Consider the following 18800-nt stretch of genomic DNA (forward strand, 5'->3'; position numbering starts at 1 on the left):
CAAGAAACATTTCTGATTATCATCAATGTTGAAAACAGTTGTGCTGCACAATATTTTTTGTGGAAACCGTGATACAATTTATTTTTCAGGATTCACAGATGAACAGAAATTTCAAAAGAACAGCATTTACTTAGATAAATTATTGGTAACATTTTAAATGTTTTTATTGTCAAATTGTCAATTGTTGTGTTGATCAATTTAATGTGTCTCTGCGGAATAATTTCTTAAAAAAAAAAAAAAAAGTACTGACCCGAAACATTTGAATGGAAGTGTACATGTGTAGACTTTTATTTCCATTCATTTTGACCATTTCACTGTATTCACCATGTTTATGCATGCATTTTAAAGTATTTTGGAAAATATAATATTAGTAAAGTATTGTGTTTGGAATGAATGACTTTCTCGTCACATAAAACAAATCAAGGAACTGAATCATTTAGGATGATTTTACATGGCTACTTTAAAAATTACACTGTAGAACATTTTCATATATTTCAACTTAATTTCTTAATTAAGTATTATCAACTTGGATAAGTAATTTTAATTTTAATTTTATTAAACTGACTTAAAAAGTCATCAAGTTGAATCTTCATAATTTGCCACGACTTACTGATCATATCCCTTTTTTTTTTTTGGTTTCTACAGAAGCATTTATTACTTCACCTGACAGCTCATTCTAAATCATTATCAATATACACAGAGATTCTCAATGGATTGTTTGCTTCCAGAATCCTGTTCTTTTCTATTGCCAGTGTACAGGAAGATCCTCGCTGATGGAATCTGTGCTCACAGAACTCCAATGAAAGAACAGAACGTGAATGCCGTCCATTCACAAAATTCCACTCATTATTCACCACATATTTTGAAAGACGTTTGAACAAACATTACTTAAGTTTTTTTTTTTTTTATGTTTAAAGGGCAAAATATTTTTTGGTCAACTTGCCACACTTCACAGCTGTACCTTGGAAAAGAAAACTCCTGAAGTGTGTTAAATCTGACAAAACCTCCCACTAGTGACAATCTTAAAAGGTAAAAATTATTAAAAATGAATGTTGTGAAATTTTCTTTTAGGATTAGAGTTTAGGTTAGTCTTTGCTTTATATATAAACAACAGTCTGTGGTATTTGCTCATTCAGAAGGCTAAGTAAACGTGTGTGTTTGAGTGTGTGAGTGTGTGTGTGTGTGTGTGTGTGTGTGTGTGTGTGCGTGTGTTGTGTCTGTGTCTGTTTGTGTGTGTGTGTGTGTGTGTGTGTGTGTGTGTGTGTCTGTTTGTGTGTGTCTGTTTGTGTGTGTGTTTGTGTGTGTGTGTGTTTGTGTCCGTGTGTGTGTGTGCACACGTCCTCTAAGGCCGCCCAGGCATACATCAATAACCTTTCTTTCTCTCTTCACCTCCCCTTTACTCTGTTTTTCTTTCTGTCTTAATCCATCCAGAAGAGTCTCTAGCTCACAGCAGGAAGAAAGGAAAGAGAATAAAGAAAGAGGAAGGAGTCAGACGGGCATCAATTCACTTAGCAAACTCGCTTTTTCTCCTCTGAGCTAAAAACCTGATGTCAAGCAGTCAGATGCTCTCGCGCGAGCACACACTGAAAGCTCAGCTGGAGGATTTATCACTTTGAAAACATCAAAAGTAATTTAATTCAACGTCTTTATGCAATCATGAGCTGAGCTTATTTAAATATCAGACTTTTAACTATGAGCATAAAGGCAATCCCTTTGAACGGCTGTACAGAAAAAAAGCTGAAATTTGTATTCGATAGAATTTATAGAATTATAGCATTATAGAATTGCCTTATTTGTAAAGATATATAATACTATTCAAGTCATTTTTAATGTTTTTAAAAGAAGTCTCTTCTGCTCACTAAGGATGGATTTATTTGATCCAAAAATAACAGTAAAAACTAATATTGTGAAATATTTTTACAATTTAAAACAGCTGTTTTCTATGTGAATATCTGTTAAGCTGTAATTTATTTCTGTGATCAAAGCTGTATTTTCAGCATCATTACTCCAGTCTTCAGTGTCACATGATCTTCAGAAATCATTCTAATATGCTGATTTGCTGCTCAAGAAACATTTCTGATTATTATCAATGTTGAAAACAGTTGTGCTGCCCAATATTTTTGTGGAAACTGATACATTTTATTTTTCAGGATTCATCTTTCTATTATTTTTCTAGAATTTGAAGAACAATAGAAAGTTCAAAAGAACAGCTTTTATTTGAAACAGTAAACTTTTGTAACATTATAAATGTCTTTATGGTCACTTTTGATCAATTTAAAGCATCCTTGATCAATAAAAGTGTTGTTTTTTATATATATATATATATATCTTACAAACACCAAACTTTTGAACAGTAGTGTATGTTTTTTTTTTTAAGTCATGAGCACCTATGATGAATTTTGGATCAGAGCTCTGGTCCCACTGCCATTTCACACTCGATTGATGGCTGATGTGATGCAGTATTCTCTCAATCCTCATGGGTCACACAGACAAGATGAGCATTGCATTCACTCAAAAGTGTGTGTGCTAAAGTAATTACATTCTCTCTCACACACAGACACACATTCACACTTTACTAGTGAAGTGAAAACTAATGCAGGACTAAACAGGTCGCAGAGGGACATACCATCACACACATATAACCTCACAACAATAGACGTGCGTGAGTGTGTATGTGAGATGTTTTCAGACTGCTGATTATGTGTCTGCCCAGGGCAGAGGCGAAACCAAACACACCACATTCCACAGGGAGAGCGGGACAGAGAGACATGTGACTGTACAAACTATGTTTAGATTTCTTGCGTTAAACGAGTTATATTAAGCATGCTGCCTGATCTGATCAGCGTGAATCATTTGAGCAGCACCAGATTTTCAGCATTCTGTTTTGATGAGATTTAAACGGCTCATTTCTGTCCCTGTGAGTAAGAACACGTTCAGGTGCGGCGCTTCTGTCAGACATGCAGCATTAAAGAGGTTAATTAGCGGTGTACTTAATCACTGACGTCAAGCAGCACGCCAACAACAACAACCACCACCAAATTTAACAAGGATAATCAAAAGGAATAGTTCGAAACCCAGAAAGTGTAATCATTTACTCACCATTATGTCACTGCAAACTCATTTCACATCCATCTTCATGTCAGTAAATGAGAGAATTTAGATTTTTGAGTGAACTATTTGAGTGAACTAAGCCAAACAATGTGTCAAAATGTTTTGTGTTGTGTTGTGGTTTTAACAATTTTAAGCAAATTTGAATCTGATAAAGATTATAGAAAATGAAAAAACATTTGTTTGGAAACAATATTTTTAAACATGATTTACATTTTACACCACGGACTGTGCCAAAAATAGACTGCAAAAATAAGAAACCTTCTCTAACAGTTATTCAAAACTAGCATAACCTCTGAAAAAAATCTTAAAGGGCTTTTTGAAATTGAAATTGAAATTTTTAGTGTCATGAGAAAGGCTCCAAATAACTAGCATAACACGTCCCTATATGCATCCTGGATGTGCTTCAACACAGAAGTTTTGTTGAGTTGTTTATATGCAACAATTTAAGAATTGTTCCTGCTACAATTGTGAAATAAACCTCCATTTAAATGCAGCACTGTAATTGCCACCGAATCACTAATTGACTAGTTAGTTGGATGACTAGTCAACCATCTAGGCTCTTCCTTAATTGTTTCTCACTGTAGAAATTTTAGGACTGAAATTTGGGGTCAAGTTGTGTAAAGGCCAGGGATAACCAGGATTAAAAATGGCCATAAGCAAGTTTTGAAAAAGACACTAAGCCAGTGGTAAGCACAGTGTGAAGAGCCCATTGTTATATATTTGAACTTTATGAAACAAAAAAAGAGTGAAAAGCTTTGACGATTTCTAATATTGGAGTATTTAGACATCACACATTCAGCCACTCTATATCTATATGTTTTGCTTCACAAAAATTTATTTCATTCTCTATTATTCCACCCGCTTAGAGCTCTACTTATAGCAAAGATCAAACCAATTTGGAATGAGTCCGAAAAATAAAAATGGGGATCTTAATCTCTGAGTGCTTGGTTAAATGAAAGCCATTCTTTGCCACTGAAAGCCCCAAGAAAGACAGAGCGAGTGAGACGAACAGAGACGAATGAGGAGAGAGAGATTAAGAGCGAGCGAACGAGAGGACGAAAAGCAAGCCCTGGTCCCAGCGGACTCTGATGGCAGAGAAGATGGGATCTAGCCTCGCTAAACAAATTAGATAGCATGAGCGAGAGAGCAACTCATGAAATTTACTCAACTCCCCTAATGATGTTCCTGTCTGACTGAATAATGGAAGCACTTGGGAGAAAGACAACGAGGGTGAATGGACGCAAAAGGAAACAGGAGGTGGGTGACAGGAAGAGTGCAAGTGATATTTATATTCTACAACAATTTAAATGACGTTAGACTATTAGACACAGTTAGACAAAAGGTAACAGTCTAGGTCTTCAGGTTCTTGACAATGGTTGTGCAGTATTCTTAACCAGGGCCGTCCTCAAATTTGCAGTCCCCAACCCAATGAGTAGACTCTAGTCATCTAGAGGACTTTACTAGGCCACTCCTTAACATTCCCAGCTGTCCCACCCTCACAACCCTAGTCTGATCTACAACTTCGCCACTTATATCTAATCACAATCACCCTTTGCACCAAGATAATGGAAGTTGAACTCTGGCAGGGGACATTACTGAAGCACACCCATTCATCCAACCCAACAAATCAATCGTCGTAGCCATGCAGTGCGTCTTAATGGCCTGCCATGAGAGGGTGGACTTACCGAGTTGATGCATGGTAGCTCCTTGTTGAGTAGCCAGGGCAAAGACAGCCTGCCCTCTCCTCTATAGCACGACTGAATCCTTTCCTTTATCTTCTCCTTTATTCTCGTTAGCGTGAACAGGCAGAGTGCTGACTCTTTTGGGGGTTTGGCCCGGTTCTTCTGGCCTTGGGAGAAGACCGTAAACAATATGTCCTCTTGCTCGGATATGCCCAAAGAGTTTGCAAGTTGCCTTCCGGGTTTGGCCAAGTAGGCGTCCTGGATCAGTCGGTACTCTACGCCATCTTTGGTGCATCCGATTGGAAACTCCACGTAGGAGTAGAACCTGGGATCATCGATACAGAGTCGCACGATCTTAGAGGTGAAGAACTGTTCCCCACTGGCATCAGGAGAAGTAAGTTGGGTATCCAACTGCAAGGTCAAGTAGTAGACAAACTGTTCACTGCTAAAGCTGTATATGTAGTAGATGTCAAACGTCGGGAATTTGGACAATTTGTGTGTGTGTGTGTGTGTGTGTGTGTGTGTGTGTGTGTGTGTGTGTGTGTGTCTGTTTGTGTGTGTCTGTTTGTGTGTGTGTTTGTGTGTGTGTGTGTTTGTGTCCGTGTGTGTGTGTGCACACGTCCTCTAAGGCCGCCCAGGCATACATCAATAACCTTTCTTTCTCTCTTCACCTCCCCTTTACTCTGTTTTTCTTTCTGTCTTAATCCATCCAGAAGAGTCTCTAGCTCACAGCAGGAAGAAAGGAAAGAGAATAAAGAAAGAGGAAGGAGTCAGACGGGCATCAATTCACTTAGCAAACTCGCTTTTTCTCCTCTGAGCTAAAAACCTGATGTCAAGCAGTCAGATGCTCTCGCGCGAGCACACACTGAAAGCTCAGCTGGAGGATTTATCACTTTGAAAACATCAAAAGTAATTTAATTCAACGTCTTTATGCAATCATGAGCTGAGCTTATTTAAATATCAGACTTTTAACTATGAGCATAAAGGCAATCCCTTTGAACGGCTGTACAGAAAAAAAGCTGAAATTTGTATTCGATAGAATTTATAGAATTATAGCATTATAGAATTGCCTTATTTGTAAAGATATATAATACTATTCAAGTCATTTTTAATGTTTTTAAAAGAAGTCTCTTCTGCTCACTAAGGATGGATTTATTTGATCCAAAAATAACAGTAAAAACTAATATTGTGAAATATTTTTACAATTTAAAACAGCTGTTTTCTATGTGAATATCTGTTAAGCTGTAATTTATTTCTGTGATCAAAGCTGTATTTTCAGCATCATTACTCCAGTCTTCAGTGTCACATGATCTTCAGAAATCATTCTAATATGCTGATTTGCTGCTCAAGAAACATTTCTGATTATTATCAATGTTGAAAACAGTTGTGCTGCCCAATATTTTTGTGGAAACTGATACATTTTATTTTTCAGGATTCATCTTTCTATTATTTTTCTAGAATTTGAAGAACAATAGAAAGTTCAAAAGAACAGCTTTTATTTGAAACAGTAAACTTTTGTAACATTATAAATGTCTTTATGGTCACTTTTGATCAATTTAAAGCATCCTTGATCAATAAAAGTGTTGTTTTTTATATATATATATATATATCTTACAAACACCAAACTTTTGAACAGTAGTGTATGTTTTTTTTTTTAAGTCATGAGCACCTATGATGAATTTTGGATCAGAGCTCTGGTCCCACTGCCATTTCACACTCGATTGATGGCTGATGTGATGCAGTATTCTCTCAATCCTCATGGGTCACACAGACAAGATGAGCATTGCATTCACTCAAAAGTGTGTGTGCTAAAGTAATTACATTCTCTCTCACACACAGACACACATTCACACTTTACTAGTGAAGTGAAAACTAATGCAGGACTAAACAGGTCGCAGAGGGACATACCATCACACACATATAACCTCACAACAATAGACGTGCGTGAGTGTGTATGTGAGATGTTTTCAGACTGCTGATTATGTGTCTGCCCAGGGCAGAGGCGAAACCAAACACACCACATTCCACAGGGAGAGCGGGACAGAGAGACATGTGACTGTACAAACTATGTTTAGATTTCTTGCGTTAAACGAGTTATATTAAGCATGCTGCCTGATCTGATCAGCGTGAATCATTTGAGCAGCACCAGATTTTCAGCATTCTGTTTTGATGAGATTTAAACGGCTCATTTCTGTCCCTGTGAGTAAGAACACGTTCAGGTGCGGCGCTTCTGTCAGACATGCAGCATTAAAGAGGTTAATTAGCGGTGTACTTAATCACTGACGTCAAGCAGCACGCCAACAACAACAACCACCACCAAATTTAACAAGGATAATCAAAAGGAATAGTTCGAAACCCAGAAAGTGTAATCATTTACTCACCATTATGTCACTGCAAACTCATTTCACATCCATCTTCATGTCAGTAAATGAGAGAATTTAGATTTTTGAGTGAACTATTTGAGTGAACTAAGCCAAACAATGTGTCAAAATGTTTTGTGTTGTGTTGTGGTTTTAACAATTTTAAGCAAATTTGAATCTGATAAAGATTATAGAAAATGAAAAAACATTTGTTTGGAAACAATATTTTTAAACATGATTTACATTTTACACCACGGACTGTGCCAAAAATAGACTGCAAAAATAAGAAACCTTCTCTAACAGTTATTCAAAACTAGCATAACCTCTGAAAAAAATCTTAAAGGGCTTTTTGAAATTGAAATTGAAATTTTTAGTGTCATGAGAAAGGCTCCAAATAACTAGCATAACACGTCCCTATATGCATCCTGGATGTGCTTCAACACAGAAGTTTTGTTGAGTTGTTTATATGCAACAATTTAAGAATTGTTCCTGCTACAATTGTGAAATAAACCTCCATTTAAATGCAGCACTGTAATTGCCACCGAATCACTAATTGACTAGTTAGTTGGATGACTAGTCAACCATCTAGGCTCTTCCTTAATTGTTTCTCACTGTAGAAATTTTAGGACTGAAATTTGGGGTCAAGTTGTGTAAAGGCCAGGGATAACCAGGATTAAAAATGGCCATAAGCAAGTTTTGAAAAAGACACTAAGCCAGTGGTAAGCACAGTGTGAAGAGCCCATTGTTATATATTTGAACTTTATGAAACAAAAAAAGAGTGAAAAGCTTTGACGATTTCTAATATTGGAGTATTTAGACATCACACATTCAGCCACTCTATATCTATATGTTTTGCTTCACAAAAATTTATTTCATTCTCTATTATTCCACCCGCTTAGAGCTCTACTTATAGCAAAGATCAAACCAATTTGGAATGAGTCCGAAAAATAAAAATGGGGATCTTAATCTCTGAGTGCTTGGTTAAATGAAAGCCATTCTTTGCCACTGAAAGCCCCAAGAAAGACAGAGCGAGTGAGACGAACAGAGACGAATGAGGAGAGAGAGATTAAGAGCGAGCGAACGAGAGGACGAAAAGCAAGCCCTGGTCCCAGCGGACTCTGATGGCAGAGAAGATGGGATCTAGCCTCGCTAAACAAATTAGATAGCATGAGCGAGAGAGCAACTCATGAAATTTACTCAACTCCCCTAATGATGTTCCTGTCTGACTGAATAATGGAAGCACTTGGGAGAAAGACAACGAGGGTGAATGGACGCAAAAGGAAACAGGAGGTGGGTGACAGGAAGAGTGCAAGTGATATTTATATTCTACAACAATTTAAATGACGTTAGACTATTAGACACAGTTAGACAAAAGGTAACAGTCTAGGTCTTCAGGTTCTTGACAATGGTTGTGCAGTATTCTTAACCAGGGCCGTCCTCAAATTTGCAGTCCCCAACCCAATGAGTAGACTCTAGTCATCTAGAGGACTTTACTAGGCCACTCCTTAACATTCCCAGCTGTCCCACCCTCACAACCCTAGTCTGATCTACAACTTCGCCACTTATATCTAATCACAATCACCCTTTGCACCAAGATAATGGAAGTTGAACTCTGGCAGGGGACATTACTGAAGCACACCCATTCATCCAACCCAACAAATCAATCGTCGTAGCCATGCAGTGCGTCTTAATGGCCTGCCATGAGAGGGTGGACTTACCGAGTTGATGCATGGTAGCTCCTTGTTGAGTAGCCAGGGCAAAGACAGCCTGCCCTCTCCTCTATAGCACGACTGAATCCTTTCCTTTATCTTCTCCTTTATTCTCGTTAGCGTGAACAGGCAGAGTGCTGACTCTTTTGGGGGTTTGGCCCGGTTCTTCTGGCCTTGGGAGAAGACCGTAAACAATATGTCCTCTTGCTCGGATATGCCCAAAGAGTTTGCAAGTTGCCTTCCGGGTTTGGCCAAGTAGGCGTCCTGGATCAGTCGGTACTCTACGCCATCTTTGGTGCATCCGATTGGAAACTCCACGTAGGAGTAGAACCTGGGATCATCGATACAGAGTCGCACGATCTTAGAGGTGAAGAACTGTTCCCCACTGGCATCAGGAGAAGTAAGTTGGGTATCCAACTGCAAGGTCAAGTAGTAGACAAACTGTTCACTGCTAAAGCTGTATATGTAGTAGATGTCAAACGTCGGGAATTTGGACAGCGTATCCGAGGGGATCTTCAGTTGGGAGGAGACAAACTCGTCCTGGTGGACAAAGCTGAACATGTCAGCATCTTCCTCATTGACCATCAACTTACGGCTCGAAAGAGTTGGGAAGTACTCTGATTTTCCATCGATGGGAGTTCCAATGAAAAGCTTGCTGATATGACCCTCAGAGATGATGACTCCGGACATGGTTCCGGACTCGACGACGCTGGAGAGGTAGTGTTCCTTACGGTGCTGTGGCTCGCCAAGCTTGAAAAGATCATCCAGGCGTAGAAACTGACAGATGCCTTGCGAGGTGCTACCACAAGCAATGAGTCGGTTTTGGGCATAGTCTATTAGCAGCAGCTTGTTCACATTACTATTTGGGGCAAGGTCATGGGGGCATAACTGTACACCTGGAGGTGGATAGCATTTCTCGTTGTCCACTACAGGACCCGTCATATGACTCCTCAACTTGGTCAAGTTGCTAGAAAGCTTGTAGATCCAGTTTACCGCACCAACGTACACATCCCCTGTTTTGTTATGGATGGCTAAATGCGTTAGACCCCAGTCAGGAGGCAAGAAGGACCTAAATGGCTCTGGAGATCCTTCAGAAAGGTGAGGGAATATGCAGATAGTCAGCAGCCCAAAAAGCACCACAGTCCTTGGGCTAATAAAGCATTGTGGCCCCTGCTGAGGCCACATTTCTGCCCTGGTCCTCACAAGTGAAGAATATGGTGGTCCACGCTTCGTCTTCAATCGGGGACTTTTAAACAAACTCAGCAAACAAGAAAGGGACTCAGCACAGGCTGTATTGATTGAACTGTCCTTTGCCTTCTCACACAACGGTCATCCACTTCAACATCCACCTCAATTCCTCGTCCTGGGCTCCTGCAGGGCAAAAAACACATTATGAGTGCAAATGGAACATATCCAATTCATTATGCATCATTTATCAAAGTCAAATAGTGAGGAAAGAGAGTCAAGACGATATCTTTCATTTTGCCACAAATCGTTTAGAATCGTGTGGTCAAATGAGGTGAACCATGTCAACTTTTAATTACTAAGACTGATAGCTCTGAGGGTGAAGATGGATTGGAGACGCACTGTGTACAAACTCTTCACTAAGCAACACCGCAGCTGTAGAGTTGGTCCTGCTTCAATATGGGCATAAGACATCCATCATCACAAAGCATCTGACAGCAGCATTGTGTAGATGAAGTATGCAAGTACATAACAGTGCACCTTTAAAAGTGCCCTGAAAACAAGCAAGTCTAAAGTAAGTCTTTGAGGTCTGAAATGCTTGAAGTTGTTCTGAACATTACAAGGGAAAGAAAATGATATTGTGCCGTTTCAAGTCATCTTGAAGTGATTTATACATCCTGTCATTTTCAAATTTACAGCTCTGAGAACACAGATTGCACTATAAAGCCAGGAAGAGTTCCACAACAATGCATTACGAAGATTCATTTATAGCTGTACACCATGGTTAGGCTAAATGATCCAAAGTGGTGACAAACCAGTAAACTGTGCTAAAAATATGCTAGGCCTATACACCAATTATTAATAGTAACTGGGCCATAAGTTTAGACCAGGGTTCCTCAAATCTGCCTCTGGACAGCCACTGACCTAATCAAAGATAACTGTACAAGCTAATCAAGATCTTCAGGGTTACTCAAAAATGTATTAAGATTTGATGAACCCTGGTTTAGACATTGCCATTTAAAGTCAACAGATCAACAAACCCAGAACTGATATTACAGTAAATAAAAATCTGGACTGGTAACTCAAAAGGGCTGCCTTGAAACCAAGCTCCAACCTTCCGTGTGAGTGACGCGCTGCCAAGATGGTGATAGCCGGCTCCACCCACTTTGGGCTTTAAAAATGCTCTTCAGAAACCTACAGGTGACGTCACGGACACTACGCCCATGTTTTTATACAGTCTATGCTTGAAGCCTAACCCCAGGTTGCTCCAGAGGAACTATACCTGTAGTTGTTTTGGATAAAAGCACCTGATAAAAATTACTACCTACTTAATTGTTAGGAAAACAGACTGTGATTCTGCTGATGATGGAAAATAAATCCAAACAAACAAATCTGAGTTCACCTTCACCATTTCCACTGGGGATTTCATGGAGTCAGAACTACAAAAACAGGAAAATCTCAGCAACAGGAGAGAGCCAGAGGCAAGCGAAAACTGTGAAAGATAAAGGAAATAAAGAGGGGAGATAGAGCTGAGGGAAAATAGGAAGAATGTTTTCCTTTCTCTCTCCTTTTCTTTGCCCATTTCTTATCTCTGTTGCTTTTTTCCTGTTCGGGTGATTGAGGGCCTTCTTATCTGTCCATCATTCCCCAAGGACGGGATGATGGGAAGTGGCGTCATTCCACAGAGCTCCAGAAACATGCGTGAAAATGGACTGGAAAAGGGAAAGTACTATTCCTCTGTCTATCAGCAGAGGACCAACCGACTAAAACGATTCCATTTCAGAGATGAACTGCTATCATATTTTATATAGAAATTTTGAATTGTTCTGTTATTTTTCCATATATGTAAGTTTGGTAACCCTTACAAACATTCCCAGTGTAACCCATGACATGGTAGTACCGTGGTTTTCTCTGAAATACTACAAAGTACATTAATTTTGTAACCATTCAGTACCATGCAATTACCATCAATTTACTATGGTACCACCACAGTAAGGCAAATCATAAGTTAGGCTATATTTTGTGCCTGTTGCGTTACTATGTGTAATGTTTGTGTGCATGTGCGCGAAATACTGAATGATTAAGGCAGAAACCTGTACGAGATTCCCAAACCTCATTTCTCTTCATTTGAGCGGATCGTTCCATGACAGAGTCGACCATAAATAACAAACCAAAGTGCATCTGTGTGTCCTCCAACAGCTACATGGCAATGAAACAGTTAAAACAGTCAACACACAAGTATTTGTAGCGAGTTTAGAGATATGAGCGAGCATGAGTATTGAAACGAATGAATGTGAAAATACAAATGAAAGAATGTCTCCCTAAACGCCTCAGAAAGTACTGACAACTGAGCAGAATTATCAATCTCATCAAGAGATAAAAGAAATTCTTGTCTAACATCCCTGAAGGCTTTCTTTTCATCTTGTGTTCTCATCTTCCACTTTTAGATTTGCCAATTTCCCATGAGTACCTGCACTTCAGACGATCAGTAACTACTTAAATGACACCAATCAATGAATCCACAAACACCAAATGAGTGAAACAGCCGCTGAATATATATATATATATATATGCCCATGCAAGCTGCAGTTATCACAGATGTATTTATTTATGTCACGGATCTCAGTCTAGCTCAATATAATCACTGGCATCAGATTCTACTCGTGTCAAATGAGCCACTCACACACATCCTAAAACCACAGACAGACTACTGTGCAAACACATTACAGTCATAGAACCTTTATTTACTGACACATCTACCACAAGCTTTATTTATGTATAAGCATCCAATAACTTATACGCAGAAACACTTTTTAAATGTTTTATTCAATTATTTAAAACAACCGCTGCATCATCAAGGAAATGCAATGCAATGCAAAAACTTGTAATGGTCCTTCTTCATTATCTTTAAGCAAAAAATGCTTCGGGCAAGAAACGTTCCTGACAGGTTTTGTGAGATTCATCCTTAGAAACCGCCACACACCAATGAAACAAGCGCTGGGGTACATTTCAGCATTAGGAACATGAGACACAGTTAATATGGAAGTCAATTCATTCTCCATTTTTCCCACAGCTGCCCGAGGACACGTTACTCTGCGAGTCGTCTCACAGCCCCTCTGCTTTAGAAAACAGCATAAATTCACGTCCACACACTGCGGATAGACCTCTAAACCCGTCTCCTCAGATAATGGCGAGTGGTGGCAGGCGGCCGGCTGATTTATTACTTGTGGCATATCAATTACAGCACCCGCCTCTCAGATGGAGCGCGAATACACACAGAATACACTCCGAAACAGACGTGTATAAAACACACACAAAAGCAATATACTCATATAAACCAGTAGCCTCAGTTGGGAAAAAAACACAGAGAAACTGTATATTTACAATGGCAAACTATGGCATACTTTTTTAAAAAGGAAGTACAATAAGCATTCTGTGCACAATATGCCTACCCAAATTATGTGCTATATTTGAAAACAACTGCATTACAGATACTCAATCCCACAATGCAATGTGCTCGACAAGACTTTCCACACTGTAAAAATGTTTTTTCGAGTATGTTTCACAGGAAAATACTATTTCAGTTTTTCTACATCAAAATTTCACATTTAATTCAATGCATTCTTTGCTGTTTGTTTGTAATTGTTTGTGAAATTTACTATCAATTTCTGAGCAAAAACTGTTTCTTCATCAAATGTTTAGCTACAGCAATATTGACTAATTTTTTAATGCCAAAAGACACTTTTACACAAGGTTTATTTAAAGACAAGTTTATTTGAACTGGAAGGCACTTTCTGATTTAATATGGTTTAAAATGTTTATCGCTGCTTTACACTATGTAATATATTTCTAGTATATAGGCCTAATATTTGGGTGATTCTTCACTTTCAACAGCTTGAATACTGATTTTTTTACTGAAATTTTAAACAGGACAGGAAGGAAAACACGAGTGCACAGGAAGTGGCCAGTCAGCGATGGCACGGTCATTTCACAGCTCATTATCTCAATAATTAAACAGTAAATAAGCCGCAGACAAACGAACCGCATGCAAAACTGACCACACGTGTTTATCCAGCACTACACAGATACGTCACTGAAGAAACAGTGTTCTGTGTTTGGATGGGTGTGAATATATCCATGCACATCCAACATTTATTATCTGTATGCATAACATTTACACAATAATACCCCAAAATACCACAGTTACTACTGTAAAACAATAAATTAAAACATGAACTTCTTCAAACAATGCAAGAAGTTTTAGAACCTAAAAGCATGTGACACTGTTTTACTGTAGTATTACTGGTAGTTACCAGTATTTTATCAGAAACTGAAGACAGGGGCTAAACAGATGTTGTTTACACTCCCCCCATCGTTTAACCCTCTTTACCCACCATAGAGGAGTAAAATCCCCCATCACACACCCTCATCTCCAGCCCTGCCCCTGCATGCAGCTCTAAGCTTCCTGAAACCTGTCCAGTTCACTGCACTCATGACATCTACCACACATTTATAATAAAAATCACTATTCATATTCATCCATAAAACCATTATATGATCCCATTATCTGATCTAACAATCTTTGAATAAATCAGAAACCACCCAGCAACCACTCAGAACACCCTAGCAACCAAAGAAAACACTGTAGCAACAATAATCGCAACATATTGTGATTGCACGTCAAAATGCAAATGTAAAAATGTAATGTACGCAAGGATTTAAAAAAAGTATTTGTTAAAGAGTTTGTTAAAGATCTACAATCCCATGATGCACTGCGGATGACAATCGAATTTAAATTTACAGAAAAAAATTAACACATTTTTACATATTTTATCAGTTATAATGGTTTTATTTTCATATATGTGACCGTGGACCACAAAAGCAGTCTTAAGTCGCTGGGGTATATTTGTAGCAATAGCCAACAATACAATGTATGGGTCAAAATTATAGATTTTTCTTTTATGCCAAAAATCATTAGGATATTAAGTAAAGATCATGTTCCATGAAGATATTTTGTAAATTTCCTACAATAAATATATCAAAACTTAATTTTTGATTAGTAATATGCATTGCTAAGAACTTCATTTGGACAACTTTAAAGGCGATTTGATCAATATTTAGATTTTTTTGCACCCTCAGATTCCAAATTTTCAAATAGTTGCATCTCGGCCAAATATTGTCCGATCCTAACAAACCATACATCAATGATAAGCTTATTTATTCAATCTCAATTTTAAAAAAAATGACCCTTATGAGTGGTTTTGTGGTCCAGGGTCACATATTTATACAATATATTTCCATGTGTTGCAAGATATGCATATATAGATATACAAAAATTGAAGTAGTTTGAGAGCATAGGACTTTTATTATGTCATTTGTAGTGCTTCATGGTAGTGGAAAGGGCTTAAGTATTTTTTGGCAAGATTTGCATGTCGTATTTATCTGATTGGTAGAGATTTAGTTTGCATAATCATTCTTTTGCAGGTCTATTTTAAGACCTGTTAAGTTATTAAGCATCAATTCCCCTTTGGAGAAAATGAACAAGATTTTTACTTCCAGACCTGGACTGTTGCACAATGACCTTCAACCTCTGACTGTTTTGCTCAACAGACATGATGCTATGAAAGCGTGTTTGTTGAACATCCTTCAGCCTTTATTTAATATTTTGACTTCATGCCAGTCCTTCACAGCAGATTGATTCGTCTAAGAGTGTGAATCGAAAGCATTTAGAGATGAAAGACCATGAAAGAGAAAACCAGAATGTTTTGTCTCGATTTACTTCAAAACAGACCAGGATGACCAAAACCCTTCCATTACATCACCTAGCTATTGGGATTACGAGACCATTACCCAGAATCCCCTGCACCGATGACTTGTGAGGGTTCAGCCTGTTAACATTCCAGAGGAAACGAGAGGAACCGAAGTAAAACGAGTCAAGCAGCAACATGTGATCTGTCTGTCTGTCCTGCCGTCTTTCTGGTTTCCTACTTGGCTGCAACACGCGGTCAGTGAAGCGTAAGAAACAGTACAGCATGTATAGCTGTGAGTGTCTGCGAGAGATAAAACACCAGATACAACTGTGCACGTCCTTTAAATCAAACAGTTTAATCACCTTCCACAACAGCAGAATGAGACCGACGTGTGATCTGAGAGGAGACACACATCTGACTACACTACATGATGCATCATGCATATGCATGACACACAGAGGGAATGAATGACAAACTAGTAAAACAGGCTCAATGCTGCATTCGCTCATTATTACATCATATCCATTGCTATGTCTTGCAATGAGTGATTTGGGTGCTCTTTAAATTCCAGTCACATGGTGTTATGCAAATAAGAAAATTAAGTGAATTTCAGAAACGGATGGATTGTCTTTTTCCGGTGCAGTAGTGCATTACATGTGCTCGCCAAATGAAATCAGATGCATGATGAACAGGTGAACACCTCTGGAGTCTGCATGTGCAATGCCTAATCTACTATAAAACAAGCCTATATACTATAAAAACTATATAACTATAAAAAAGAACAATGCATAGTGCTCTAGTTTACACTTTGCTGCAATATTAGCTTACAAAGCCTTAAAGGAAGTCATAAATAACTGTGTGATTCCTAGTTTAATGCGATTAAATGATTTACTGTATGCGTTTTAAGCATTCACTTAAATTTAAAAGCCAAAACTTAAAATTAATAACGTTTTATATATTTTATATATATTGTATTTAATATATTTTTAATAATATAAAATCTCATAGAAAATAAATGTCAGTATATATTCAATTTTAACTATACTATTAATACTATATAACTATATAAAAAAAGAATAACACAGTGCTCTAGTTTATACTTTACTGCTATATTAGCTTACAAAGCCTTAAAAATAAGTCATAAAAAATTGTGATTTCAAGTTTAATGTGAATAAATGACTTACTGTGTATGTTTTTAAGTACACACTGAAATTGAAAAGACAAGTTAAATTGTTCATAACTTTTTATATTTTTAAAATTGCATTTACATTGTATTTAAAATATTTTATTTACATAAAATGCAATACACACACATTTATTTATTTCCTATTTTGTTTTCTGTCTCTCTTTCGGTTGTGTTTCTGTATGTCTCTCAGCATTAGTGGTCTTTAAACAGTCGAACAGTGAAAATTTCCATCCATTGGTTTTCTCAACTCTCGTTTTGTGATCTTTACACACATATAATTCTATTTTGTTCTGCGTCTCATTTTCCTGCATGAGTGTGTGTGTGTGTGTGTGTGCGTGTTGACACTGAGCTAATGAATGAGTTTGTGAGCACTCTGGACTCCCTCCTCTCTGTTTAGTATTCTTCTCATTATCAGAAAGGCTACATTTGCATCTTAAACACAAATTAAACGGTTGCAAATTGAATTGCAGATTTGTGCCACTGCCCACAGAAAGAGAGAGAGAGAGACGGTGAGTGTGTGTTCTGTAGAAAACAGGTGCTGATTGCAACTTCAGGGAAAGGTGATGTCGTCACACAATTACACGCTTACGACTTTAATTATAGAAAATGAAGATTGAGAAGTTTACAAGATATTAAATTGCTGTTATTAAGAACACACCTGAATTCACAGCTCTCTTGAAGAACACGCTCAAAAAGCGTATGAAAATGTACTGTAGTATTAAAGGGATAGTTCACCCAAAAATGAAAATCATCATCATTCACTCACCCTCAAGTTGTTTCAAACCTGTATGAGTTTCTTTCTTCTGTTGAACACAGAAGAAAATATTTTGAAGAATGTTTGTAACCATATAAGTGCTGGTAGCCATTGACTTCCATAGTATGGAGAGAAATACAATGGAAGTCAATGGGGACCAGTTTGGTTACCAACATTCTTCAAAATATCTTCTTTTTTGTTCAACAAGAAACTCATACAGGTTTGAAACAACATGAGTGTGACTAAATGACAAAAATGACATTTTTGGGTGAACTATCCCTTTAAGACGATGCAAAAAGTAAATTTCTGGAACATTTCTGCATTTTTGGATAATGCAATTTTATTCATGACTGGAACACAAATGTGTAGGATGACACATTTTCAAGCCTAGATTAGCGATCCTGAGCACTATCGACAGTTTACATAGCAAACGACGCTAACAGTGCCGTTTACAATAGCGGCGTAGCAGCAAGAGCATGAGAACGAGTGTCTGTATCCCGCAGATCCATGAGGTTTCAAACAAACTTCAACCCGCAGCTCTGAGAGACAAAAGTAGCATCTGTCATAAACCAACCGGCGGAGAAACCTCTAAACAGCGACTCAACCGGACAGACCAGCTCGACTTCTTCACCGCTAAAACACACACACTTTCACCTTGAGAGTTTGAGCGGTTTTTATTTGCATGCATGTCATCAGTGTGTGGTTTTAACCTCTCAAATCTCAATATTTACATAAGATACAGGTAACATGTGCAAACACACAGGGCTGGGGGATATACTCAAGATATGAGAGATATAATCGTGAGGACTGCATTTTTTCAAACCACGGGCCATGCAATTTAAACGACAGTCAAACGAACAAAAAAAAAGTTAGCTATACATATACTAACAAAAGGTCACTAACTACACTAAAGCAATTTCAGGCAACAATATTTTTTTTCCATTATATACAACTATCCAAAAATATAATTTATAATTTGATAAAAGCAGTATTTTCTAGTACAAAAACAAATGACATAAGGTGTCATTATTAAACTTGAAAGAAATTAATACTTTTGAGCAAG

General features: G+C 37.9%; 1 protein-coding gene across 1 annotated transcript in view; it reads right to left on the minus strand.

Moving 5' to 3' along the window:
- The window catches only part of LOC107691076 (plexin-A1), a 131852-nt gene that overhangs the window by 97647 nt on the left and 15405 nt on the right, over positions 1-18800 (minus strand). The window contains 1 exon segment of the mRNA XM_074187014.1: positions 8872-10233. Within this exon segment, the coding sequence (XP_074043115.1) occupies positions 8872-10047 (1176 nt within the window). The 5' untranslated portion in view covers positions 10048-10233.

This window comes from Sinocyclocheilus anshuiensis, unplaced genomic scaffold (genome assembly GCF_001515605.1).
Source record: "Sinocyclocheilus anshuiensis isolate Anshui unplaced genomic scaffold, SAMN03320099.WGS_v1.1 scaffold2739, whole genome shotgun sequence".
Taxonomy (NCBI): domain Eukaryota; kingdom Metazoa; phylum Chordata; class Actinopteri; order Cypriniformes; family Cyprinidae; genus Sinocyclocheilus; species Sinocyclocheilus anshuiensis.